The sequence below is a fragment of the Mauremys mutica genome, chromosome 4, assembly GCF_020497125.1.
Source record: "Mauremys mutica isolate MM-2020 ecotype Southern chromosome 4, ASM2049712v1, whole genome shotgun sequence".
Lineage (NCBI taxonomy): Eukaryota > Metazoa > Chordata > Testudines > Geoemydidae > Mauremys > Mauremys mutica.
In genome coordinates, this window is record NC_059075.1 from 149,568,345 (window position 1) to 149,595,910 (window position 27,566).

The 27,566-nt window shown below is 48.8% G+C and overlaps 1 protein-coding gene across 10 annotated transcripts in view; it reads left to right on the forward strand.

Annotated features, from left to right (window-relative positions):
• Window positions 1-5,022: 5,022 nt before the first annotated feature.
• LOC123368305 (zinc finger protein 883-like) overlaps window positions 5,023-27,566 on the forward strand; it is a 41,247-nt gene continuing 18,703 nt past the window's right edge. The window contains exons 1-5 of one of the 10 annotated variants that reach the window (XM_045013000.1): window positions 5,023-5,293; window positions 6,671-6,797; window positions 7,577-7,687; window positions 9,818-9,907; window positions 10,506-12,289. In XM_045013000.1, coding sequence (XP_044868935.1) covers window positions 6,671-6,797; window positions 7,577-7,687; window positions 9,818-9,907; window positions 10,506-11,944 — 1,767 coding nt within the window. In that variant the 5' untranslated portion in view covers window positions 5,023-5,293 and the 3' untranslated portion in view covers window positions 11,945-12,289. Of the gene's footprint in view, window positions 5,294-5,799; window positions 6,798-7,576; window positions 7,688-9,817; window positions 9,908-10,505; window positions 12,290-23,982; window positions 24,147-24,828; window positions 25,117-26,187; window positions 26,508-27,566 lie in introns of those variants that run through there. The other 9 variants (XM_045012995.1, XM_045012996.1, XM_045012999.1 and 6 more) reach the window with 9 other exon arrangements.

The window sequence follows — 27,566 nt, forward strand, 5'->3', positions numbered from 1 at the left end:
CCTCTTAGGACACCAGAAATCCAATCCTGTTCTTAAAAAAGGTAAATTTTATTAAAAACAAAAAGAAAGAACATACATCTGGAACTTAGGCTTTTGCTAGATTGTAAAGCAATTCCAAAAATTAAGCACTCAAAATAGCTTGGGGGGAGGGGGGGAAATTCAGCTTAAAGTTTAGAAGCAAACAAAAGCATCTGGAGTTAGCACAGAGGAGTCCACTAGCCATGAGAAAAACAGAAATAAACCTAATTGCGTCTTTCTAAACATTCCTGATTCACTTACACATTTGGGGGTTCCAAATAAGTAGTTCTAAGTATGATCTGATGATCTACGATCATACCTGGCTTAAAGCTTCTCATAGCATAACTGCTCCCTGTTCCCCTTTCCCGGAGAACAGCAACAGAGGAAGTTTTTCCCCCATTTTAAAAAGTTCTAGCCTTCCCACTGGATCTTTTGGTCAGGTGCCCACTCCCTTTCTTTTACCTGGGGGACTTTGTTAACCCTTTACAGGTAAAGCAAGCAAAGAACAGCCACCAAGAGGGACTTTATAGCTAACTGGCTGGCTGGGTGTCCATAAAAGAGAGCTACCCCCCAACCCCTTTATTTATCACAGCAGGGATGAGAGATGTCAGTTACTTCTTGTTAAAATGCCCCCTCCCTTTTTTTTAAATCAAATTTGTGTCCCTGGATGAGTAAGTGGCATTTTAATGCCACCCAGGGCCTGTCTACACTAGAACTTATCACTTATCAGAACACTCATCCACATCCCTGAGAGATGTAAAATAGACCAACCTAAGTGCTGGTGTAGACCGAGCTATGTTGGTGGGAGAGCTTTCGCTTCTCAGAGAGGTGGAGGTGTTATGCTGACAGGCGAGTTCTCCCATCTGCTTAGAGCATCTTGAATGCTAGCTTGGTGTCTTGAGCACTAGAGGGAGCTGTAGCACCTCCAGTGTAGATTACCCCTAACACTGAGATACACCTGGAGCTCAGCCTTGACACCAAGTGGCAAGGAGTGCAGGAAAATCTGTGGGCAACTTTGCTCCACTTTTCCGGCTGGGACTCAGGTTTGCTGCTTGTTGTCGGTGTTTTCTATAAATAACTTGTGGAGTTGCTGTCCCAGCCCAGAGTGTGACACGGGTATAAAACCGCTCGTGGTCATGGGGCTGGGACAGAGATGGGATCCTGCGTGGGGAACAGGCAGCCCAGAGAGCACTGTTTCAGGAGAGAGAGAGAATCCTAAATAGAGAGGGAGAGAAACCAGTCCCAGCAACATCCACAGATCAAACTGAGCCACAGTACCGGGCCAGTGTCTCCTCGTTCGTCAAGTGGGGAAATCCGTGGCCGTACCTCTTTGTCGGAGGCTGATGATGAGATGCGACTTTCTGTCACTGTTGTCTCATCGTTCCTGGAGGGAATAAAATAATACAAGAGAAATACGAGTCTGAAATGGCTGCACTGTCGTGTGTAGGGGAAGACCTGCAATCTTCCCTGCACTGCTGACTTTGTTTCATTCCAGTCACTCTTGGGAGATGATGTTGGGGAGAAGCAGCCAACTTGCCTTTCTTCTGGAGCTGGTTATTCCACATGCAGTTCACCTCAGTTGCTATCTGCTTTAAATAATTGTATTATAAAAATGGGGGTGTTAGAGCACTGAATTAGTTAAAAGCTCCCAGAATACTTTGTGCTCATGCTAAGCTTTATTGTACAAATGTACTAGTAGTTAAATTGTTCTAACCTTTGTTCATAATATATGCAGAATCTGTCAAACGCAAGATGTATGCTCTCTTAAGGCTTGCCAAATATGAACTGTGTGCTAGGTACAGTTAGTGTACATGTATCTTTGGTTTTTATGCTACTTGTGTGCTATGGTCTACTGCCAGCTAAACTGCTGTGTGCATAATTAGACAATAAAAGGTGTGTATGGTTTGCAGAATCTGGAATGTTCTGTCGTCTAAATGAGAATACAGGGGGTCTCCTGCATACATCGGGGTTGCATTCTTGGAAAAGGTGATGGATACCGAAATGACGTATGTGGATACTGAAATTCAGCTGGAGATGATTCTTGCAGAAGAGCATGAACTATAAGAAAGAGGAAGAGGTGCCCCAAAATGTTCCTGCTCATGGCATCAGTGACACCTGAAAGACAAGGAAAGTAGCGCTGCACTTGGGGAAGGTCCCTAGCTGAAAGGATTCCCGCCAATAAAACTAATACAACATGCGGTGAGAGAGACTTTTGCTTTGAATCCATTTAACTTGTAAAGTTAAAGCTGCAAAGAGTCTTGTGGCACCTTATAGACTAACAGACGTTTTGGAGCATGAGCTTTCGTGGGTGAATACCCACTTTGTTGGATGCATGTATTCACCCACGAAAGCTCATGCTCCAAAATGTCTGTTAGTCTATAAGGTGCCACAAGACTCTTTGCTGCTTTTACGGATCCAGACTAACATGGCTACCCCTCTGATACTTGTAAAGTTAGTTATTAGTTGTGTTTTACCTATTATTTTCCTATAACTAAGGCTATATTTTTTTCACAGAAATTGCAAAAGTCTCAGAATCCGTGACTTCCAAAGACCTCCATGACTTCAGCCCTGGCGTCTGGGAGCTGCAGGGTCCCATTGCCTCCCATAGCGGCAGGGAGCTGTGACGTACACCCACCGCCTGAGTCAGCAGGCCCCCAAGCTCTCTGCCACCATGGGCAGCGGGGTATCCCGCAGTTTTTAGCAGCTGCTGCAGGCGGGGTGGGGGGGTACCCTGCAGCTCCTGAACCACCTTGGGGGGCATGCGGACTACCACAGCTCCCCACTGCAACGATGGCAGGGGGATTCCCTCCTCCCCACTGCTGGGGAGGAGGCAGGGCGACCCTGCAGCTTCCCTCCGCTGCTGGTGGCAGGAGGACCCTGGAGCTCTGAACCCCCCCCATAGCTCCAAGCCACTCCACAGCTGCCCAGTCCCTTCCTATTTTATCATGAATATTTTTATAAAAGTCAGGGACGAGTCATGGGCCTCTCTGACTTTTTCTTTAATCTCCATGAACAATCCCTCATTATTTGTAAATCACTTAAATTCTCTGTAGTTTTAACTTGAACTTAACTTGTAATATTGTTTCATCTAAGCCAGTGGGTTTGGATTGAAGGGTTTGAGAATCTCCAAACCAGATAACAGGATTTGTGCCCATCATTTTCTATTAATAAAATGACGGACTTTATATGAGCTTGTATTGTCCAGGAGAGGGCTGGACAGTTCAGGGTTTACGTTTCTGGGAGAAGGTCTGGAACTAGGAATTTGCTGGTGTTGCTCTGCAGTGTAATTCAGGAGCCACTGGCTATAGGACAGTATTGCTGGGAGTAATTTACATGCTGGAGGGAACCTGGGAGAGAACCTGAGTCAAAGGAGTAACTTGCTGATGTAATAATTGGGCCCAATTCCCTATTCTCAGCCTCCCCTGGAACTGCTATGTACAGCAGACCCTCCACCACCCCTGCCCAGCACCCCACACACAGCCACACCACTACTGCCCAATTCACTTCCCCACAGTCCACCACCACAACTACACAGCCCCCTATTCAGACCCCCCGCTGCCCAGCATCCTAACACACAGACCTCCCCCCACTGCCCCCCAAGAGACTCCCCACTGGCCAGCAGCCCAAACACACACCTCCAGAGACCCACTCCCTCACACCCTCCCCCCTGGCCACAGTCACCGGCCCTGCTGGAAGGTGATGGCGTCTGCCAGGCTGAGCTGGCAGCACAGCCGGGGCCGGTCCACTGCCAAGGCGGGGAATCACTCCGGCCTCTTGGAACTGGTGTGATTAGCCAGACCGGGGTCTGCCCCTGCCCTGGCCGGACTCCCTCAGGACCCACTTGCCTGGAGATAGGGTGACCATACGTCCCCGTTTGGCCAGGACAGATCCCTTTTTAAGCTCTGTCCTGGCCATCCTGACTTTTTTGACAAAAATGGGCATTTATCCCGCTTGCTCTTGCCAACCGATCAGTTGGCAAGAGCAAATGAAACAAATGCCCAGTTTACCAAAAAAGTCTGGTGCGTGGAGAAACGTGTGTGTAGGGGGTGGCGATGCGAGGTGTCAGGCAGCAGGGCTTGGGGGGGTCAGCCCCAGGTAGAATGGAACGGGGGTAGGGGCAGCAGCATGTGGAGCTCAGGGAATGGGAGGTCACTGGAGTGGGGAGCTATTGAGGGGTCAGCCCCAGTGGTGGGGCTTTGTGTCCAGCTTCATTTTGGGGCCCCTCCTTGGGACCCAGCCAAGAAAAAGAAAATTCTCTCTTATCTCCCCCCTGCCCCCATTTTTCATTCTTTTTTTCTTCATCCTCCTATAAGTAATGGGAAGTAAATGAAAATAAAGTGAGGTACCTTGAGTGTTCTTGTAGTCTAACTTATTTTTCCACAGACCACTTGAAAATTGCTGGGGGTCTCAGCGGACCACTTAATGATCTTTCCAAATACTGTTTGTACCATTAGCTAACTATGGTAAAGTGCTTCTTAAATTGTAACCATTGTCCATATAAACGATATAAAAACATTACATCTGGATCTGCCACCATTGAGTTGACCATTGCTATTGGTTGATTTATTTCCCCCATACATGTGGTATTACTAGTATCAAATAGATACAAAATAGAAACTCAGGTATGACATTTGGCAGAGTGTAGCCCAGACACGGAGTTTCACCACTGAGAATGTTCATGTCTCACCTTAATGGCACAAGTTACAATGCCCCGAAAACTACTTACAGCCACTCACATCCCAGTTCCAGATTTGAATAATTATAAAATAACCGATTCATTAACTAACAGACACTGTTATGAATCTCAACCCATATTTAGTCTGGTGAAATGGTTGAAGAGGCGTCTCTCCCCCTGCTGAATAAGAAATGTTCTTTGACCCGGGGCTGGAACTCAGGGGCTGGGGGGGCAGGAGCGGCAGCCCCCCTGGCCGGAAGTGGTTTCTATCCTACCCAGGGTGCCCAGCCCCCCGTAACATTGCTCCAATTCTCGCCTTTGCCGAAGGGACCGGACCGGGAGCCACCAACAACCAGGAACCGACTCCCCCGCGTCTCCCCAGCGGCTCCCTCCGCCCCTCGCTCCCCGACCGGGCTGATTGAGGGTTAAACCCGCCGAGCTCCGGGTCCCGCCCCGCCTAGACGCGCCCAGTAATTGCTGCGGGGGGCGGGCTCGGGGCGGGCCCTTCTCGTGCCCCGCGGAGCCCTGGGGGCCGAGCCCGGCCCGAGCGGCGCGTGCGGAGCGAGCCCCCCGCAGGCTGCAGCCCCAGCGCCCGGCGCGGTGAGCGGGGCCCGGGGGCGCAGCCGGAGGCGGCCGCGGAGGGAGGGAAGCAGCCGCCGAGGCTGGAAATCGCCGCCTGGGGAGGGAGCTGCTGGGGGCGGAGCCGAACCGCGCCTGGGCCCGGAGCCCCCCCCGGGGGCCGGTTTGTGCAGCGGAGCCCGGCAGGGGCCGCGCCCCAGCGCGCGAGAGCCCGAGCGACCCCCCTGCTCGCTGCTGGGGGCGGGCGGGGCCTTCCCGGGGCGGCGCTGCGGGGGCTGCCGGGCTCTGCCCCCTCCCGCCGAGCGGGCACCGGCCGGGGCTGGGGGCGGGGCCTGTCGGGCGGTTCCTCCGGCCTGTGCTGCGGGGCCGGGACCAGCCTGCTCGGGAGCCCGGGGCCGGGGCCAGGCTGGGGCCGCTGCACACACGGGCTGGGGGAGGCGCTGGGGGAGGCTGAACTGAGCCCCGGGTACCGCGGGGGGGCAGGTTCCTTCTGTGACTCCCCCTCGGCCCGCGCGTTGGGGATTCACCCGGAGCCCCCGGAGCGAACAGCCTGGGCTGCTGCTGCTCCAGCTACAGCTCCGGCTGGGGCTCCCGGGGGCTGTTTGGGGACAACTGAAACCTGCAGCCGGGCTGGGCCAGCTCGTGACACCGGCTCATGGAGCTCAGCCCAGGGGCAGTTTAACTGCGGTGCAGATATTTGGGCTCTTGCTGGAGCCTGGGCTTTAGGACCCTGCTCTGTGTAGCTCAAGAACAAATAAAGTTGGTCCAATAAGAGATGTTACCTCCCCTACCTTGTCTCTAATATCCTGGGACCAACACGGCTACAACAGTGTAAACCTAATTCCTGCCCAATAAAGGGGGCAAGCCCAGGGAGGGAGCGACTGGGGAGTGAACCACCCCTGTACTCACCCCACAATGCCACTCCAGTGCCCCACTCTCACCCTGCAATAGTGGCTGCAGCAGGGTCCAGTGGGACTGGCTGCGCATTGCATCCTGCCTGGAGGGGTTGCAGTGCTGCCCACGTTTGATCTGCCCAACCCTCCAGCACAGTGACAGAGGGTCAGGTGTGCTGGCTAAATGTAGGTGGGGCTGTGATCTGGTGGTCTGGGTTGCAGCAGCACTCACTGAAGTTTGGCCGACTTGCCCCATCATGACAGAGGATCAGTGGTGCAACTCCTTGTGCCAGTATACAACACCCACAGCAGGTGGCCCAGCTGCCGGAGCCACCACTGTGGGGTGAGTCACAGACACAAAAAACACCGTCCCTTACTTTTTTTACACTGCAACAAACTTGCACCAACAGTAATGGTACAAACTTTCAAACCTCCCTGGGCCCTCCCAGTTCTTCTATCAGTGTGTAAACTTTGCCATGCTGAGTTGGGTTGTTTGTCCTTTCAGATGTCGGTGACGTTTGAGGATGTGGTCGTGTATTTCTCCCCAGCGGAGTGGGCACTGCTGGGCGAGGAGCAAAGGCAACTTTACAAACACGTCATGTGGGAAAATTACCAGACTCTGGTCTCGTTAGGTGAGGACTGTGTCTGTGAGATCAGGGTCCCAGACACAGTAACTGAGATGGAGCATTGGTATGAGTGGTTTGGTGGAGAGGTGTCTATGGGGTTTGAAGGAGGTGTGTATGGGTGTGGATGGATAGAGACATGTTTAATTGAGCAGAGCAGCCAGTTCGTGGGGAGACCAGGTGGGTGAGGTAATATCTTTTACTGGTCCAACTTCTGTTGGTGAGAGAGACAAGCTTTTGAGCCACACAGAGCTCTTCTTCAGGTCTGGGAAAGGAAAGCTTCTCTCTCTCACCAACAGAAGTTGTTGGTCCAGTAAAAGATGTCACCTCATTCACTTGGTCTCTCTAATATCCTGGGACTGTTAGGGCTACAACTGCACTGCATATCTTCAAGAGGACACACTTCCACCCATGGTCACTAGGGCTCCACAGTTTAATGCAAGAGAATCCTGGCTCTTGTAGTTCCCCAGACAGAGCACATGAGCAGAAAAGGGTCATGTGTTCTGCAGGCTACAGGATGAAAGTCCAGCCAACACCACAGTGATGGAGAAAGACAGACTGGGTTCATCTACGCTGGTATAAAAGACCCACACCACAGCCGTGGTTTATCCCGCCACTGTCAGGCACCAGGAGTGTTGACCATAAGCTGCAGTTCATGTTTCCATGGAAAACAATTGCCTATTAGCCTTCAAAATTAGTTCATAGCCTAATTGGCACAAACATTGCATGTGCATCTGTGCAAAGTGCAGCAGACCTTTTGCTACTTAGGGGTGATGCTTTTCTTTAAGCAGGAATCCAGATCCCCAAGCCAGTGGTGATCTCCAGCATAGAGCGAGGGGAAGATCTGTGTGTCCAGGGCCTCACAGAAGATGGAGACATCCTGAGAGCCACCCACCCAGGTGAGGAAGGAGTTAAAGTGATGTGGAGGGATCCAACCAGTAGCTTGAAGGCAGCTGGAATCCTGATACATTTTTACCAAAGTGACAATACATCCTGGAATGTTAGTCTTTTAGTCTAATGGTGTTATGCTTTCTTAGAACAGTATCACATTTTCGGCTGTCATTCAATTCATGATGCATTGTAACCACCATATTTTTTCTGCTGCACTGCTGCCAAGCCAGTTTTCCCCATTCTCTATTGTGCATTTCATTTTCCTTTCTAGGTGAACTAATTTTAACTTGTTTCTTGAATTTCACCTTGTTGAGTTTAGACAAACTCTCCAGTTTGTCAGGATCATTTAGAATTCTAATCCTGTCCACCAAAGTGTTTGTAATCCTTCGCTGGCTGTCTGAATCATTGGCTGAGCAGTACTTGGGAATTTCCCTTCCAAGTTCAGGCCCAGTTTTGTAGGGACCCAACATTGTTCCATCGGTTTGTTTGGGCTCTGAATTGACATTAATAACGGTTTTCCTTATTACTCTCCAGGACTGGTTGGGAGGCAACATCATGTTGTGGGAGTGAGGAGACCTGGACTCTATTCCTCATTCTGCCACTGGCAGATCTTGGACAATATTGTCTTGAATTTGTCTCTTTGGGCCCATATTGTCTATATGAATTAATACAACGAGACAAAGGTGTTAACATGACACTGTTATGGCCAACATTAAAGAGTGTTAAATAAGGTTTGGGGTTTGGAATACAGAGACAGTAGCCTGCTCAGTACCATGGAAAACACCATGAATTTTGTTTCTATTCTTTTATTAAAGATAGAGAAAAAGAAGGAAAAAGAGTTAAGGCATTTGAAATGTCAGGTATGACAATGTCCCTTGTTGCATTTCTCTGTTCCCGGAGAGAATCTTTAGACAAAAGGCCTCTGTTTGAAAGTCTTTGAAATGGTATTAAAGATGGTAATAACTGTCCTTTTGGGGGAAAGAGAAGCAGTTAGTTGAAATGGGCTGGAGCTGTTGTTGATATTATTAAAATTCGATCCTGTCTGGTGTTGGTCTGTTCTAGACAATGCGTTTGGCTGCCTCTTTGATCACAGGCTTACACAACGGTTGCAAACTATGGCAGTTCTGGCAGGCTAAGGCAGACTCTTATTTAGTAGAAGGCAAAGAGAGAAACATAAAAAAGAGAAGAAATATGGCGGGGAATGAAAAGGAATTCATAGGATTTAATAGGGACAGGGGGACAAAAATCTCACATTCCAGGTGATTTTGGGGAGTTAGCCAGAACTGGTAACGGTGGCAATATCCTCCAGCTTCCTCTCTCTGGTGCAGTCTTGTTAGGATGAAGAAGATCTGGGGTCCAAAAACAGGATCAGGGTGGTAGCATGACGATATTGTTCACCATAGTAGTTGTTGGCATACACCTACTGATGCTGTTTTTTTAATCAGCAAGGGTTGCATTCAGTTCCGCTCTTTTACTTCCCCCCAAAAGTGTTTTCTTTTGAGAAACCCCAAAAGGAAGTAATGGGCAAAATAGCCCAGCTCCTCATTGGTTTTTCTTCCAGTTACGCCTAAATTTTAACTTATTCATTTTGGTTCGTTAATGTCCAGTTCCACACTTCTCTTGTTTACAGCAATCATTTTATCACTGCCCTTGAATTGCATTATAGGCCATTTTTATTTGGACTAATTCTGTCGTCTTGTTTATATTTTGCACCTTTTCCCATCAACTCTTATTGTTGTAGGATATTGTAACACTTTATAAACTTTTTCCCAGTGTTTACAATTAAACGGCCAATTAGGGTAAACTTGTGAGCCCAGTTATTACAACAGCAAGTTACTCCTTTGACTCAGGCTCTCTCCCTCCCTTTATGTATTTAGTATATAAGCTCTTCAACATCAGGGTGGTGTCTCTTGTAATTTTGTGCAGCACCTGGTACTATTGAACCATGATCACAGTTGTGCTACTACAGTACAAAGTAACAATCAAGCTGCAAATAACTTCTTCTTTTGTGCATTGCGGAACCCACTGTCCAACAGTGACCATAAATGAGTAATTTACAGTGCAGGGGAAAGGGCTTTTCTCAGCGATACTCATTTGGTTCATATGAAGTCAGCCAAAGAGCTTTTGTCTTGGTGCAGATTTTCCACATGCAGAGGAGACCAGGGACTGGCCAGCAATTGAAAGCTCCTTGGGCTTCTTCCTCACACAAAGCTCTTCCCCTGGAGCAGGTAGGGAACCAGCTCTGTCCTTTCCACCAGTTGGAGTTGGAGAGCTCATTTCAGGAATTGTTCGTCAGCTCCAAACTCTCCCCTCACAGAGCATTACAATAGGGATTGAAGCCCAAACATGAGAGGTGCTACAGCTCCTCACCCTCACATCCCCCTAGAAACTCCATCTCTCCCCTTACGCAGATTCCCCCAGTCTCTCCCTCTCCCCCATTTTTCCAAAGAACACAGAGTCGTTGGGATCACAGTGTGAGTTTTCCATGTGTGTCTCGGGAGAGGGGTGTCACTGCTGGTGCGTGGTGATGCTGTTTTCCCCAGTGACATGGGCCTCAGAGTAGGGAGAGAATCGTGGGGGCTGATTCTCATGTTCATTGACTTGGGGGACTATTAGCAGGGCCTATGGGACACTGACCATCTCCTCCTTCCCCAGCACTGGGGCCCCTGGGAGTCTGGCCTCTTGCACTCAAGTGACAATGGTCACCCTGTTCCGAGGGAGGGGTGTGGAGTGTTCTCAAGCACATCCCCCTGCTGGGAATATTAGTGGTTTCCCTTTGTCAGCAGCACAAGAAATAACATCTGGATTCTCTTCCCCACCATGCAGGGGTGATGAACCAGAGCAGAGCTGAGGGGCAGACACCTGAGGAAGGGCCTGATTACCTGGAGCCACTCAGGCCTTTCCCAGGGACATCAGGGAAGAACCATTCCCAGAAAACTGAGTGGAGAAGACAGCACAAGAGGCAGTGCATGCCACAAAGGCAGAGGAAAAATCTGACTAGGAACGAGTCAGCTACCCCAAGAGGCCATCAGATGAGATCCAGGCCATCTCTAGAGCCTCCTGCAGAGGAAAAAGCTGAGTCCAGAAAGAGCCTATATACCTGCCGTGTGTGCAGGGAAGAATTCAAGGTGCAGGGAGACGTGATAAGCCACCACTGGATGGTTCATAGGCGACAGGAACTGTATCACTGTAGCAGGTGTGGGGAGAGCTTTAGGAAGAAGAGGGAGTTCAGGGCACATGGGAAAGTTCACCGAAAGAAGAGAGACCATCACTGTTCTGAGTGTGGGAAGATATTCAACCGGTTATCACAGCTCACTTCCCACCGGAGAGTACATACGGGAGAGAGACCCTATTGCTGTGCTGAGTGTGGAAAAAGATTCTTCCATATAATAGGTCTTACTGTCCACAAAAGAATCCACTCAGGAGAGAGACCCTATGCCTGTGCTGACTGTGGAAAGCAATTTATGGATTCGTCAACATTTCGTAAGCACCGGACCACTCACTCAGAACAGAGACCCCATCGCTGTAACCAATGTGGGAAAGGCTTCAAAGTTGCAGCAAATCTTACTAGACACCAGAAAATCCACAGCAAAGAGAGACCCTTCTTGTGCCATGAGTGTGGGAAAAAGTTCTGCCTACGAGAACATCTGATCAGACATCAGAGGATCCACACTGGGGAGCAGCCCCATTGCTGTGCTGAGTGTGGGAAAAAATTCAGTCTCCTTCAAAGTCTCAGGAGACACCAGGAAACCCATACTCCGGGGAGACTCCATCCCTGTACTGAGTGTGGGAGAAAATTCCTTCATCCCGGAAGTCTCTCTAGACACCAACGAGTCCACACTGGGAAACTCCATCGCTGCACTGACTGTGGAAAAGGCTTTGTCTATATACATCATCTCAAGAGCCATCAGAGAATCCACACTGGAGAGAAACCCTATTGCTGCACTGAGTGTGGGAGAAGCTTCACCCAATTGTCAGGCCTCACCAACCACCAGAGAATCCATTCAGGAGAGCGACCCTATCCCTGCACTCAGTGTGGGAAGTGCTTTGCTCACTCGTCATCTCTCACTGAACATCTGAAAACCCATTCAGGAGAGCGACCATATTCCTGCATTCAGTGTGGGAAGCGCTTTGCTCGTTCATCATCTCTTACTCAGCATCATAGAACCCACCCAGGAGAGCAACCATATTCCTGCGCTCAGTGTGGGAAGCGCTTTGCTCGCTCAGCATATCTTACTAAACACCAGAGCACCCACTCAGAATAGAGACCCTGACCCTGGTGCTCGATGGAGGGAACCTCTTCATTCTCTCACTTCACCCTGTTCCCAAAACCTGTAAAAGAGGGAGAACTTGCTCCCACTCTGAAATGTTCCCACCTCTTCACTAAGCAGACACGAGTTTAGGTGCTGGGTTTGTTAAAATAATTTTAGTCCTGGAGATGGGAGCATTTATCCCTAGAGGTACTGAAACATTCTATTGTGGGCATTATGGGCTGCAGCTAAAGCCTGGTCTACACTACGTGTTTTAACCGGTTTAAGGAGCGTAAAACCGATTTAACGCCACACCCGTCCACATCGATATAAAGGGCTCTTTAAACCGGTTTCTGTACGCCTCCCTAACGAGAGGAGTAGCGCTAGTATCGATATTACCATATCGGATTAGGGTTAGTGTGGCCACAGATCGATGGTATTGGCCTCCGGGTGGTATCCCACAGTGCACCACTGACCGCTCTGGACAGCAGTCTGAACTCGGATGCAGTGGCCAGGTAGACAGGAAAAGCCCCGCGAACTTTTGAATATTTCCTGTTTGCCCAGCGTGGAGCTCCAATCAGCACGTGTGGCGAGGCAGTTAAAAATCAAAATAAAGAAAGAGCTCCAGCATGGACCATGCGGATGTGATCGCAGTAAGGGCAGGCAAATCTGTTCTATCAGCGCTCCGTTACAGAAGACGAAATTCAAAATCATTTTTAAAAAATCTCCAGACAGACGCCATAGCAGGGACTCAGCGCACTGCTGCGTGACATGCGTAACGGAAAGCCAAAGAATCAAATGGACGCTCATGGACTGGAGGACTCAAGCTATCCCACAGTTCTTGCAGTCTCTGAAAAGCATTTGCATTCTTGGCTGAGCTCCAAATGCTTCTAGGGTCAAACACAATGTCCACGGTGGTTCAGGGCATAGCTCGGCAATTTACGCACCCCCCCACCCACCCCCAGAAGTGAAAGGGAAAACAATCCTCTCTTGACTCTTTTACATGTCACCCTATCTTTACTGAATGCTGCAGATAGACACGATGCTGCAGCACTCAACACCAACATCCTTGCTTCCCCCCCCCCCCCCGCCATGGGTGGCTGATGGTGCAATATGACTGGTACCCGTCCTCATCATCAGCCTATTGGCACATGGGGCAGTGCAAAAGGACTGGTAACCATGCCGACTAGCATCCGTGAGTTCGATCAAGGGCGCCTAGCCCTAATTTTTCCTGGTAGATGGTGCAGTATGGCTGGTAACCGTCCTCATCATAGCAACAGGGGGCTGAGCTCCATCAGCCCCCACCCTTCATGTGTAAAAAAAAGATTCAATTGCCCCTGGACTAGCAGCGGGATGCTGGGCTCCTCTCCTCCACACTGCTTAATGTCCTGTCTGGACTATCATAGCAGCTGGAGGCTGCCTTCCACTCATTTCTCACTAACAAGTCACTGTGTCTTATTCCTGCATTCTTTATTACTTCATCACACAAGTGGGGGGACAATGCTACGGTAGCCCAGGAAGACTGGGGGAAGAACGGAATCAACAGGTGGGGTTGTTGCAGGAGCACCCCCTGTGAATAGCATACAGCTCATAATTTCTGCGGGATCTGACACAGAGCAGCTGTGCTCTCTGGTTCTATAATACAGTGTTTCTCTAGTACACTTGCCCATATTCTAGGCAGGACTGATTCTATTTTTAGATACCAAAAAGGAGGGATTGACTCAGGGAGTCATTCCCAATTTTGGCTTTTGCGCCCCTGGCTGATCTCAGCCAGGGGCTCTTATGACAGCAGCAAATGGTGCAGTGCAAAAGGACTGGTAACCATGATCATCTTATTACCAATTTATGGTATGGTAGATGGTACAGTATGGCTGGTAACCATCTCTGCTGTCATGCAAAAGCAAAAGCATGCTGCTGTGTAGCGCTGCTGAATCGCCTCTGTGAGCGGCATCTAGTACACATACGGTGACAGTCACAAAAGGCAAAACAGGCTCCATGATTGCCATGCTATGGCATCTGCCAGGGCAATCCAGGGAAAAAAGGCGCGAAATGCTTGTCTGCCGTTGCTTTCCCAGAGGAAGGAGTGACTGACGACATTTACCCAGAACCACCCGCGACAATGATTTTTGCCCCATCAGGCACTGGGATCTCAACCCGGAAATTCCAAGGGGCGGGGGAGGCTGCGGGAACTATGGGATAGCTACGGAATAGCTACCCACAGTGCAACGCTCCAGAAATTGACGCTAGCCTCGGAGCGTGGACGCACACCACCGATTTAATGTGTTTAGTGTGGCCGTGCGCACTCGATTTTATACAATCTGTTTTATTAAACCGGTTTATGTAAATTCGGAATAATCCCGTAGTGTAGACGTACCCTAAGAGAGAGGCGAGACACTGAAATAGAGAGGGAGAGAAACTAGTCCCAGCAACATCCACAGATCAAACTGAGCAGCATTGTCTCCCCGTTCCTCAAGCTGGAGTAATCTGTGGCCATTCCTCTCTGTCAGAGGGTGATGATGAGATGGGACTTTCTGTCACTGTTGTCTCATCGTTCCTGGAGGGAATAAAATAATACAAGAGAAATATGAGTCTGAAATGGCTGCACTGTCATGTGTGTAAGTGAAGACCTTTAATCTTCCCTGTAGTGCTGACTTTGTTTCATTCCAGTCACTCTTGGGAGATGATGTTGGTGAGAAGCACCCATCTTGCCTTCCTTTCTGGAGCTGGTTATGCCAGCTGTAGTTCAGCCGAGTTGTAATCTGCTCTTAACCATTATTTCTACTCAAGAAATGGGGGTGTTGGAACTGTAAACTAGTTAAAATCATTCAGAATACTCAGTGCTCATTCTAAGATTTATTGTACAAATGTACTAGTAGTTGAATTGTTCTAACCTTTGTTCATTGCATACGTGACATCAGTCAGATGCAAGATGTACACTCTGTTAAGGTTTGCCAAATAAGAACTGTGTGTTAGGTACAGTTTGTTAGGTGTGTTAGGTACAGTTGGTGCAAACCTGGAGGACAACCAAAACAACCACCAGGAAGATCCAGACCTTCATTAATAGCTGCCTCAGAAGGATTCTCCAGATCCGCTGGCCAGACACCATCAGTAACATCCACCTCTTGGAGAGGACCCATCAACTCCCAGCAGAGGAAGAAATTAGAAGGAGAAGGTGGGGCTGGATAGGACATACACTACGCAAGCAGCCAACCAACATCACCAGACAGGCACTGCAGTGGAACCCCCAAGGCAAGCGGAAAAGAGGCCGCCCAAGAAATACCTGGCGACGCGACCTTCAGGTTGATAGCAAAAAAATGGGCTATACCTGGAACCAGCTAGAGCGAATGGCCCAGGATAGAAGACTATGGAGATCTGTGGTTGGCGGCCCATACCCCGGTTGGGGTGACGGGCATGAATGAATGAATGAATGAATGTGCTATGGTTTACTGCCAGATAAACTGTTGTGTGCATAATTAAATAAGAAAAGGTGTTTAAGGTCTGTGGAATCTGGAATGTTCTGTCTTATAAATCAGGAGAATACAAATATGATCAAAAATTAGCTTAGAGTTTGGAACAGAGTAAAGACGTATGTGCTGCAAAATATTTCCCCAGCGTGGATACATACTAACCTTTCTGTATTACTGTGACAGTCTACCTCTATGTTCACCCCTTATCAGGATAATGATCAATTTTGTACAAAGTAAGCCTTTTGAAGTATCATTTGAAAACTCATAATGTGCTGAACATTATTGTCCTGTTTCAATATGGGAGGCAACATTCTATGTAAAGTTATGATTCTACTGTTGTACTTAAAGTACTGTACAGGATCTTTTCAGGGGGAATAAGGCAAAACACCACATTTATTAGTAATATCTGTATTAATTAACACTATCATATGCATATGATATATATATTACACTCATGCACTCACACACAAGCACATTCTGTCTTGTTGTTACCAATTAGTTGCCCCCCAAAATGCACTGGCCAGGTGAGTTAGATGGGGGAGGGGCTGGAGCCAGGCTTCTGCTGATCCGGATCAATGCTCCCATGTTGACAAGACGAGACTCAGGGTCCTTTGCTAGACACCTCACATTTATAGCAGCTTCCCTTTCATGCAAATCTGTACCAGATTCAAAATCTGTGTCTGTTGGTCCTTTGTCCTTCTTCTGGGTGTTGTCCCAGTGCTGCAAAGAGGGTGTTTCTAAAAGAAGGTGCTTGCTTCTAACCCCTGAGGCCGTCAGTATGTCTGCTTTTCTTTAATGAGCCCACTTGACACGTTTTATTGGCCTTGGGTCTGGCTTCCATCCCCTCTCCAAGGGTTGCAACTGTCTGGAGGTGCTGCCTTCCACACCTTGCTCATTCACACTTTGTTTATTCAACAGGGCAATTGATTAAGGGAGTGGGTGGGGGAGATCTTATTCTACTCCTAGCAAAAAGACATTTTTCTTCTACTTTAACTATCCAAAGTTTTCTTAAGTTTTTCTACATAGGGATCTGTTACAAAGTTCCTATATCAAAGGATGTGATACAAAGTTGTATGAAAATAGCTTAATACAGGGTTATACAAAATAGTTTAATATAGGGTTATACAAAGAGGCATAATACAAAATCATATGAAAGTTATGTGAAGATGCTTAACACAGAGATTTATCTACATTACCATGAGATGTTACTTAGACATGTCGCAGGTCTGGAGAAAACCCACAGACCAATTCCTCAGAGACAAAAAGGCAAACTGACCCCTCAGCCAAATATCAGCAAAATCTAATGGACTATCACCTGGTTAAGTGGCTGTTATTTGGGTAGGGGAAAGGTTGTGAGTGAGAAATCTGCATTTTATTAAAGGAACAGCTTAAGATTTCCATCTAGACCCAGGATCTTAAACTCAAATCACCAGGAGAGCCATATGAGGACTAATACATTGGCCGGAGGGCCACATGGCTGACACCCCCACCCCCACCTCTTCCATGAGGCCCTGCCTCTACCCTGCCTCTTTCCACTCCTTCCCTGCCCCCATTCCAACCCCATTCCCAAATCCCCGCCCCTGCCCCACCTCTTCACTGCCTCCTCCCCTGAGCGTGCGGCTCCCCCCGCCCCCTTGGAAAGTGCTAAGCTCCACCAACCAGCTGTTTGGTGGCAGGAAGTGCCTGCAGGTAGGTAGAGGAGTGGGGACGCAGCATACTGGGGAGAGGGGGAGCAGAGGAAGGGAAGCTTGATGGGCCACAGGAAATAGCCCCGTGGGCCGTGTGTTTGAGACCCCTGGTCTAGACAGACCTTATGTATCTTAAAACTCGGCTGGGGATGATTCTTTCAGAAGAGAATGAACTATAAACAAAGGGGAAGAGGTGCCCCCAAATCGTCTTCTCTTTCTCTCTGCTCGTGGCATCAGGAGAAGGCTGGACAGCACATGTTGTACATTTCTGGAAGAGGGTCTGGAACTAGGAATTTGTTGGTGTTGCTCTGCAGTGTAATTCAGGAGTCACTGGCTATAGGACTCTCGTAGTATTGCTGGGAGTAATTCACATGCTGGAGGCTGTGAGAGCAGGCCAGAAGTGGTTGCTGTCACAGCTAAGCAGTGTAAAAGGCACCGCTGGCTGGAGAACGGGGGACACAGCTGTTCAACGTTCCAGATGGAACCGTGATTGAAGTCACAATTATACCGACTTCACTTCCAATCAATGCATCTGTTGAGTCTGGTTATCTGACATCTTGACTCACTATCAAACCCCAAAGCAGATAGGAGTTATTGTGCCTCTCTCTCCTGCTGGTGAACCTGACCTGTACTATGACTAACCTGCCTGAGGAGTACATGTTAGCTAAACAGTTTGCCAGCCCCAAATGGTTAAAACTCATGAGACTGTTCTAAAAAAATGAAAGTTGAAGGTTTTTACTCGCTTTAGGTTTTTGAGTTGTCAGGGTGCACTGGTTTCATGTTTTCAAGGTTTTCGCTGCTACCATGAGGGTTAGAAACTTGTAATGAAAGCTGAAATTCTCCTGCAATACAGTGGAGACAACCTGAAACCATACTCCACCCCTATTCCCTGAGTGCCATCCCCATCCCTCCCCTCAACCACCTTTGGCAATTTCCCAAGCAGACAGACTCTCTTGGTGTGTTATCTGGTCTCGTGTGACAGTTGCTAAGTGATCAGCATGGGCTCCAGGGTCAGTTTATCAGTATGGTTGGGTCACAGCGATCTCCTTGGGACAGTCATCTGATGTGCAGGAATTGCCTCTGAGTCAGTTTTCGCTGCAGCCTGGGCCCCCCAGACTTCTGTCTTGTGAGCCAGACACACCCAACACCGACCCAGGGTCTGGGCCATGCCCCCAAAGCTGCAGGCTTCACTGAAAACAGCCCAGCGAGTTACCTGTCCTCAGCACCCAGACCCTAATGGGATCCAAACCCCAAATAAATCCATTTTACTGTGTATAAAGTTTATACAGGGTAAATTAGTAAATTGACTGCCCCCTATAAAACTGATAGATATGCACAGCTGTTTGCTCCCCCAGGTATTAATCAGTTACTCTGCGTTTATTAATAAACAAAAGTGATTTTATTAACTATATAAAGTAGGATTTAAGTGGTTTCTAATAACAGAACGAGGTAAGTTACTAAGTAAAATAAATCAAAATACACAAGGCTAACTTAATACACTGAGGATCTAGTTACAGGTAATATCTCACCCTCAAAGATGTTCCAGTAAACGTTGCAGAGACTGGATTATTTCCTAGCCTGGGCCCAATCCTTTTCTCTGGTACAGTCCTTGTTAGTTCCAGCTTACATCTCGGGTGATAAACAGGGGTGTTCTCCTAACTGGCAGCCTCTTGAGCCAGCTGAAGACAAAATGGAGAGGCTTCCAGGACCTTTTGTATTCTCATTCTTGGGGGAGAAACCCCTTTGTTCTTCTGTGCAAAATCACAGCAGCAAGAGGGAGTTTGTAGCCACATGGGCAAGTCCTATGTCCATGAATGAATCAGCTTTTTGCAGGCCAAGGCCATTGTTTATATGTTAGCTCAGCGGATGTGGCTTTTTCAAGTACTTCCAATTACTTGAATAGTCCCTTCACATTAGGTTGGCCAAACCTCCCTTATGTGTTTCTCACAGCAAACGCTTAAAATACAAGAATAGAGCCAATGCTCATAACTTCAGATATAAAAATGATCCATGCATACAAATAGGATGAATATATTCAGTAGATCGTAACCTTTGCAACGATATGTTACATGGCATATGTAGCATAAAGCATATTCCAGTTATGTCATATTCCCATTCAGAAGCATATTTTCAGAAAGCACATGGAGTGTAACGTCACAGGGGGATTAAGTGGCAAAGGCTGAAATTGCACCTGTTTAATGTTGGTTTGGGGTTTCTGAACAATCAGACCCTGTTCATTTTCCCTCTTCCCCTTAGCAAAGGGGCATTTTTATCACAGTGACAGATGTGGGGCTTGTGTAAGGATAACCCCCTGCCACCTGGGAGAGTGGGACCTTCCAAAGTGGCAGTTATGGCAGTTGGCCAGACCCCCTTTCGCACCCCCAACTGCCCCCTCAGAGGGGGAGGGGGATCAGCAATCTTGACCAGCCTGGGGTTTCCCTCTCGATGGAGGATTCCCCCTCCTGAGCCATTAACTCGCTCCCGAATCACCCCCTCCACTTGCCCAGTGGAGGCAGGACAGACAGACCCAATTAACCTCTACCCGGCCAGAGACTGAAGGGATTAAAGTCCCCCCAGGCCAGGCCTGACCACGGCTTCTGAGCCCCTTTCCCATTTGCCATCTCAGGTGGGCAGTTGGGGTGGGGGAAGGGTCAGTTCAACTGCCATAACTGCCACTTTGGCAGGGCCCATTTTCAGCTGGAAAGGGGGGAGGGATCCCTAATATAAATACTCCCCCTGTTGCTAAAAAGAAGAGAAAACTTTTAAAGGGTCCGAATTTAAAAATATAGAGGAACAAAATTAAACAGGTCAGTTTTGAACCTTTGGCATTTTATGCACCGTGAGCTCCTCCCAAAAGGGAAATAGTTCCTCCCATGAGTTGGGAGTTTCGTGCCGTCTTGCTGGTGGCGGGAGCAGGGGCGATAAAGTAACGGGGGAGCCCATTTTATTGTTGTTTTTATTTTGCTGTCAGGAATTTTTAAAGAAAAATCTCTGTGGTTACATTATTGGCTCCTTTTAACCTGGGGATTAAAAATCCGGAGTCGGGGGATCATTTTCCATCCCCCACCCCCAACTCAGGGTGCAAATGGCAATCTCCCTGGAGGATTCCTGCTCCATCCCCAGGCACGTAAACAGACTTTTCCAGTAGCTGTACTGTACTGGCCATGAATGCATCCCAAGTCTTCAGGGCAAATCAAACATTAAACACAATTGCTTTTAACCCCTGTGGTGTCATTACAAATGTGCCATTACAGAGGTGCCTTCTCTGCCATCAGGATCCGGGAACAATAGGTCCTAGGAGAGTATTTGCTCCAGAGTGAGGTAAAGGTCCTGGCTGCCGGGGAGAATGGATTGCCTGCTGTGCATTGCCTGCTGTGCATTCTCCTCCTCCTCTTCCTCATCCACAAAATCCTCCTCCCTGTTGCCGGAGGCTGCCACCTTGCAGGTGTCTACAGAGAGTGCTGGGGGACTGGCAGGGGCTCCCCCTAGAATGGTATGCAGCTGATCATAGAAATGGCATGTCTGGGGCTCTGATCTGGAGTGACCATTTGCATCCTTTGTCTTTTGATACCCTTGCCTGAGCTCCTTAATTTTCACGTGGCACTGCTGTGCATGTAGCCTCTCTCCACTACGCCTGGTGCGATTTTGGCATAGATATCAGCATTTCTTCTGCTGGTTCAGAGTTCTGCCTGCACAGATTCTTCTCCCCATACAACAATCAGATCCACTGTCTCTGTTTGCTCCATGCTGGAGCTCGTTTGCGATTCTGGGCTTGCATGGTCACCTGTGCTGCTGAGCTCACCATGCTGACCAAACACCAAATGAAATTCAAAAGTTCCCAGGGCTTTTCCTGTGTATTTGGCCAGTGCAGCAGTGTTTAAAATGCTGTCCAGAGCGGTCACATTGGAGCACTCTGGGATAGCTCCTGGAGGCCAAGAACATCTAATTGCACAGCGCTGCATCTACACTATCCCAAATTCGACCCAGGAAGGTCGATTTTAGTATTCAACAGGGAGGAGTACAGCAGGACTCCCACACTCTCTCCATCCTGCATTTCCCCTCTCCCCCAGCCCCATCTTTCCTTATCTGAGGCTGGGGAGGTATTCCAGGTCCGGCCCAGAGCTCTGGCGCTGAGCTGGGCAGCGTGGCTGGGGGCAGCATGTGGCCCTCGGTGTGACCCCTATGTGGCGCAAGTGTACACATATATAAACTTTAAAATAATTTAAGATCTGTTGTCAGCAATTTGTTGCAAACTGGTTACTTGCAATGAATTGCTTTGCTTGGAATCATTTGAACTATATGCTATTGTAGTTAAGTGCTCTTTAATTTGCAAGATGGGATTTGTGTCTCGGAGACACCATAATGGAAGATGCTTTAGCCAAACACAAGTTGTTGGGCTCCATACAGGGGTAATTCATTGCAATGTCATGGCCTGTGTTATGCAGATGATAGGTCTCTTCTGGCCTTAATATCTATGAATTTCTGAAGCCCTTTTCTGATCCCTCTCCACATTCACCTTTACCAACCTTCCCCCTTCACATGGTGCAGAAGTTGGTTGTGTCAAGTTTACAGACAAGGAGAACTTTTTATGGAGAGGCAGACACAGCACCAAATTATACAGGAATTGTCTGCAGTAATTGGTGCAGAAAATTCCCTTCTGCACAAAACGGTGTCTTATAATAAAAACCCTTGGAATGAGTAAATACAGGTATCGCTAGTGTTCAGGACTACCAACAAAAGCACAAATTGGTTAATTAAAATATTTGTGGTATAATAACTAGCATCTTTTTTGCTTATTTTACAATTTCAGAACCATAGTGAACAAGTACAAAATATATCTATTGAGTATCAGAGGGGTAGCTGGGTTAGTCTGGATCTGCAAAAGCAGCAAAGAGTCCTGTAGCACCTTAGAGACTAACAGATGTATGGGAGCATGAGCTTTTGTGGGTGAATACCCACTTCATCGGATGCATGCATCCGTGCATCCGACGAAGTGGGTATTCACCCACGAAAGTCATGCTCCAATATGTCTGTTAGTCAATAAGGCACCACAGGACTCTGCTGCTGTTTTATATCAATTGAGTAAATGTCATCTCACTAACGGTGAACTATGGATCTTATTCATTACACTGGAGGTTAAGTCCATTCACAGAAAATTTCTAAAATGTGACCCTCAGCTGTTTCCACCAGCGATTTCAGTGCATGATGGCATTTAAGTTGAGATAAAATGCATTTGCAGTGTTACATTAAAGTACTGTACTGCATCTTTTCAGATGCATGAATTGACTGTTCAGAGAAAGAAATATCCTTAGGGCAGATAAATCCTTCATCTGCCCTCTCTTTATCACCTTTCCATGTAACTTGGATGTAAGATTAATATTAAAAATAGTGTTCCAAATATTGATTAGTTCAGTAGAGAACATCAAAGTGATTTGAATAAACATTAGCACTTATTAAAGCAAAGGTGCTGTCATTACAGACACAAAACTGTTAGGATGATACACAACACTGGGAACCATTTTGTACCTTTCCAAAAACTTGATCAAACCGAGAGTTGGCATTTCTGTGATGGAATTCTGGAATTTAAAAGGAAAGGAAATTGAGACATTATAGCACAGATGGAGAGTTCTCCAAGTAACTTGAAAATTAAAGTGTACCAAGCCACACGACTACTGTGCAACTCTCCCAGCAACATTAAAGAGTGGTTTAACTAGTTGAAGTGTGTGTGGGAATAGGGTTGTATTATCCCTTTAAGTTGTTTGTGAGCCCTCTGATGGTATTCAGTGTGATGTGTGTATTAGAAGCCATCTGAAATCAGTCTAACCACAGTCTGCACTAAGCTAGGTCTTATATGTTTGTATGTAAATAATAAACATGGTTTTTGGGAGCCAATTGTATCTGATAGTTTCTTCATATAATTTTTGTTGTGCACCATGCAAAAGATGTGACACTAATGATAACAGTTTAGATATTTATACAACTATGAAATAAATTCTGGTGAATGTAGCCATTTTTCCTGTTCTTAATTTGTCTAAGAACAAAGCAGGGTTAGTCCTATAGACTTCTTAAATTAGAATAGAATATCAGGGTTGGAGGGGACCATCACGATGTCATCTAGTCCAACCCCCTGCTCAAAGCAGGTCCAATCCCCAGATAGATTTTTGCCCCAGATCCCTAAATGGTCCCCCTCAAAGATTGAACTCACAATCCTGGGTTTAGGAGGCCAATGCTCAAACCACTGACTATCCCCCCACAGATTATAACTGTTGTCCATATAAACTATGTAAAAACATTACATCTGGATCTGCCACAATTTGGTTGACCATTGCTTTTGGCTGACTTTTTTTCATACATGTGGTATTACTAGTATCAAATCAGATACAAAATAAAAACTCGGGTATGCCATTTGGCAGAGTGTAGTCCAGACACAGGATTTCGCCTCTGGGAATGTTCATGTCTCATCTTAATGGCACAAGTTACAATGCCCCGAAAAGTATTTTCTTACTTACAGCCACTCACATCCCAGTTCCAGATTTGAATAATTATGAAATAACCGATTCATTTACTAACAGACACTGTTATGAATCTCAACCCATATTTATTCTGGTGAAATGGTTGAAGAGGCGTCTCTCCCCCTGCTGAATGACTAAGAAATGTTCTTTGACCCGGGGCTGGAACTCAGGGGCTGGGGGGGCAGGAGCGGCAGCCCCCCTGGCCGGAAGTGGTTTCCATCCTACCCAGGATGCCCAGCCCCCCGTAACATCGCTCCAATTCCCGCCTTTGCAGAAGGGACCGGACCGGGAGCCACCAACAACCAGGAACCGACTTCCCCGCGTCTCCCCAGCGGCTCCCTCCGCCCCTCGCTCCCCGACGGGGCTGATTGAGGGTTAAACCCGCCGAGCTCCGGGTCCCGCCCCGCCTAGACGCGCCCAGTAATTGCTGCGGGGGGCGGGCTCGGGGCGGGCCCTTCTCGTGCCCCGCGGAGCCCTGGGGGCCGAGCCCGGCCCGAGCGGCGCGTGCGGAGCGAGCCCCCCGCAGGCTGCAGCCCCAGCGCCCGGCGCGGTGAGCGGGGCCCGGGGGCGCAGCCGGAGGCGGCCGCGGAGGGAGGGAAGCAGCCGCCGAGGCTGGAAATCGCCGCCTGGGGAGGGAGCTGCTGGGGGCGGAGCCGAACCGCGCCTGGGCCCGGAGCCCCCCCCCGGGGGCCGGTTTGTGCAGCGGAGCCCGGCAGGGGCCGCGCCCCAGCGCGCGAGAGCCCGAGCGACCCCCCTGCTCGCTGCTGGGGGCGGGCGGGGCCTTCGCGGGGCGGCGCTGCGGGGGCTGCCGGGCTCTGCCCCCTCCCGCCGAGCGGGCACCGGCCGGGGCTGGGGCGGGGCCTGTCGGGCGGTTCCTCCGGCCTGTGCTGCGGGGCCGGGACCAGCCTGCTCGGGAGCCAGGTTAGGTGACCAGACAGCAAATGTGAAACATTGTGACAGGGGATGGGGGGTAATAGGAGCCTGTATAAGAAAAAGACCCCAAAATTGGGACTGTCCCTATAAAATCGGGACATCTGGTCACCCTAGACCGGGTTGGGGCCAGGCTGGGGCCGCTGCACATACTGGCAATAGGCGACGCGCTGGGTACCGCGGGGGAGGGAGCTTCCTTCTGTGACTGCCCCATTGGCCAGCGTGTTGGGGGTTCACCCAGAGCGACAAGCCTGGGCTGCTGCTGCTCGAGCTACAGCTCTGGCTGGGGCTCCCAGGGTTTGTGTAGATGGCAGTATTAAGTACGAGATTAATTGTAACATTGTGTAAAAGCCTTTGTGTAGGTGGGGCCCCTATGTGCTTGTTACATTGAAACCACTGCATTACTTTTATGTGTTAAAATTATTCTATGTAGTCTTTGTCTTTTATTTTGCTGTGGCGCTTTCATTCTTTCATAAAAGCAGCAAAGAATCCTGTGGCACCTTATAGACTAACAGACGTTTTGCAGCATAAGCTTTCATGGGTGAATACCCACTTCGTCGGATGCAAGTAGTGGAAATTTCCAGGGGCAGGTATATATATGCAAGCAAGAAGCAAGCTAGAGATAACGAGGTTAGTTCAGTCAGGGAGGATGAGGCCCTCTTCTAGCAGTTGAGGTGTGAAAACCAAGGGAGGAGAAACTGGTTCTGTAGTTGGCAAGCCATTCACAGTCTTTGTTTAGTCCTGAGCTGATGGTGTCAAATTTGCAGATGAACTGAAGCTCAGCAGTTTCCCTTTGAAGTCTGGTTCTGAAGTTTTTTTGCTGCAGGATGGCCATCTTAAGATCTGCTATTGTGTGGCCAGGGAGGTTGAAGTGTTCTCCTACAGGTTTTTGTATATTGCCATTCCTAATATCTGATTTGTGTCCATGTAACTTTGTTCATTTTACTATGTTCTATGTATTCTTTCTTGCTTCACTCACTACATTATAATCACTTGTTTCCTTTAAATGAATCATTCTTTTGATTTCGAAGGGGGGAGAAAAAAAAAAACCTCAGCCCTTTTAATTGCAGTGCGTATATTTGGGCTCCTGCTGGAACCTGGGCTTTAGGACCCTGATCTGTGTAGCTCAAGAACAAATAAGAGATATTACCTCCCCCACCTTGTCTCTGTAATATCCTGGGAACAAAACAGCTGCAACAATGTAACACTAATTCCCACCCAGTAAAGATGGCAAGCCCAGGGAGGGAGCGACTGGGGAGTGAACCACCCCTGTACTCACCCCTACAATGCCACTCCAGTGCCCCACATTCACCCTGCAGTATTGGCTCCAGCAGAGTCCTATGGGGCTAGCTGGGCCCAGTGCCCTGCTGTGGGCATTACCTCATGGCTGGAGGGGCTGCAGTGCTACTCAGGTTTGGTCTGCCCAACCCTCTGGCATGGTGACAGAGGGTCAGGCGTGCTGGCTAAACGTGAGTGGGACAGTGACCTGGAGCGCCAGGTTGCTGCGACACTCACTGACATTTGACCTGCCTGCCCCATCATGGCAGAGGGTCAGGAGGACGACGCCTCAGAAGTGGTGCAACTCTTTGTGCCAGGAGACAACACCCACAGCAGGGGGTCAGGCTCAGCTCCCGGAGCCACCACTGTGGGGTGAATGAACAGAAAACACTGTCCATTACGTTTTTTTTTTTACACTGTGACAAACCTGAACCCATAGTAATGGTACAAACTTTCCATCCCCTCAGGGCCCTCCCAGTTCTATGGACCACTGTACATCTGCCTCACCTGCAACAACTAATTCCTCTACCAGTGTGTAAACTTTGCCATGCTGAGTTGAGTTGTTTGTCCTTTCAGATGTCGGTGACGTTTGAGGATGTGGCCATGTATTTCTCCCCAGCGGAGTGGGCACTGCTGGGCGAAGAGCAAAGGCAACTTTACAGACACGTCATGTGGGAAAATTACCAGACTCTGGTCTCATTAGGTGAGGAGCTGTGTCTGTGAGATCAGGGCCCCAGTGCACTGGGTGCTTCCCAGAGACACAGTAACTGAGATGGAGCATTGGTCTGTGTGGTTGGGTGGAGAGGTGTCTATGGGGTTTGAAGGAGGGGTGCATGGGTGTGGATGGATAGAGGCATGTTTCATTGAGCAGAGCAGTCAGTTCATGGGGAGACAAGGTGGGTGAGGTAATATCTTTTATTGGGCCAATTTCTGTTGGTGAGTGTGAGAATTTTTTGAGCTCTTCTTCAGGTCTGGGAAAGGAAAGCTTCTCTCTCTCACCAACAGAAGTTGGTCCAATAAAAGATATTACCTCACTCACATGGTCTCTCCAATATCCTGGGACTGTTAGGGCTACAACTACCCTGCATATCTTCAAGAGGACACACTTCCACCCATGTCACTAGGGCTCCACAGTTTAATGCAGGAGAATTCTGGCTCTTGTAGTTCCCCAGACTGAGCACATGAGCAGAAAAGGGTCATGTGTTCTGCAGGCTACAGGATGAAATAGCCAACCCCACAGTTCAGGAGAAAGACAGACTGGGTTCATCTATGCTGGTATAAAAGACCAACACCGTGGCTGTGGTTTGCCTGGGTCAGTTGACTCAAGACGTGAGACTCAGGCTGGGGGGCTAAAAATTGCAGTGTATATGTCCATGCTTGGGTTGGAGCCTGACCCTGCTGCAGTCCTCAGGGGAGTGGGGCTGGGGCTTGGTCGGGGTGGGGGTAGAGCAGGGGTGGGGGCTTTGGAGAAGGATTGGAGTCGGGGCAGAGTTTGGGTGGGATGAGGTGGGGCAGGAGTGGACCATGGGCGGGGGGCCATGGGAAGGGATGGAGTGGGAGTGGGGCTGGGGTGGAGCAGGGGAGAAGAGGCAGGCCTGGGGCAGAGTGTGCACAGGGGAAGAGGCAGAGCAGGGGCTGGAGCAGCATGCAGCTGCGTAGGGCAAATTTCCTGGTGCTGGGCCATAGTAGAGTAACTTTCCTAGGACAAGGAGAAATCTCCAGCTTTTGCCACGTGTTCCCCCCAGTCCCTTTAGACACCGCA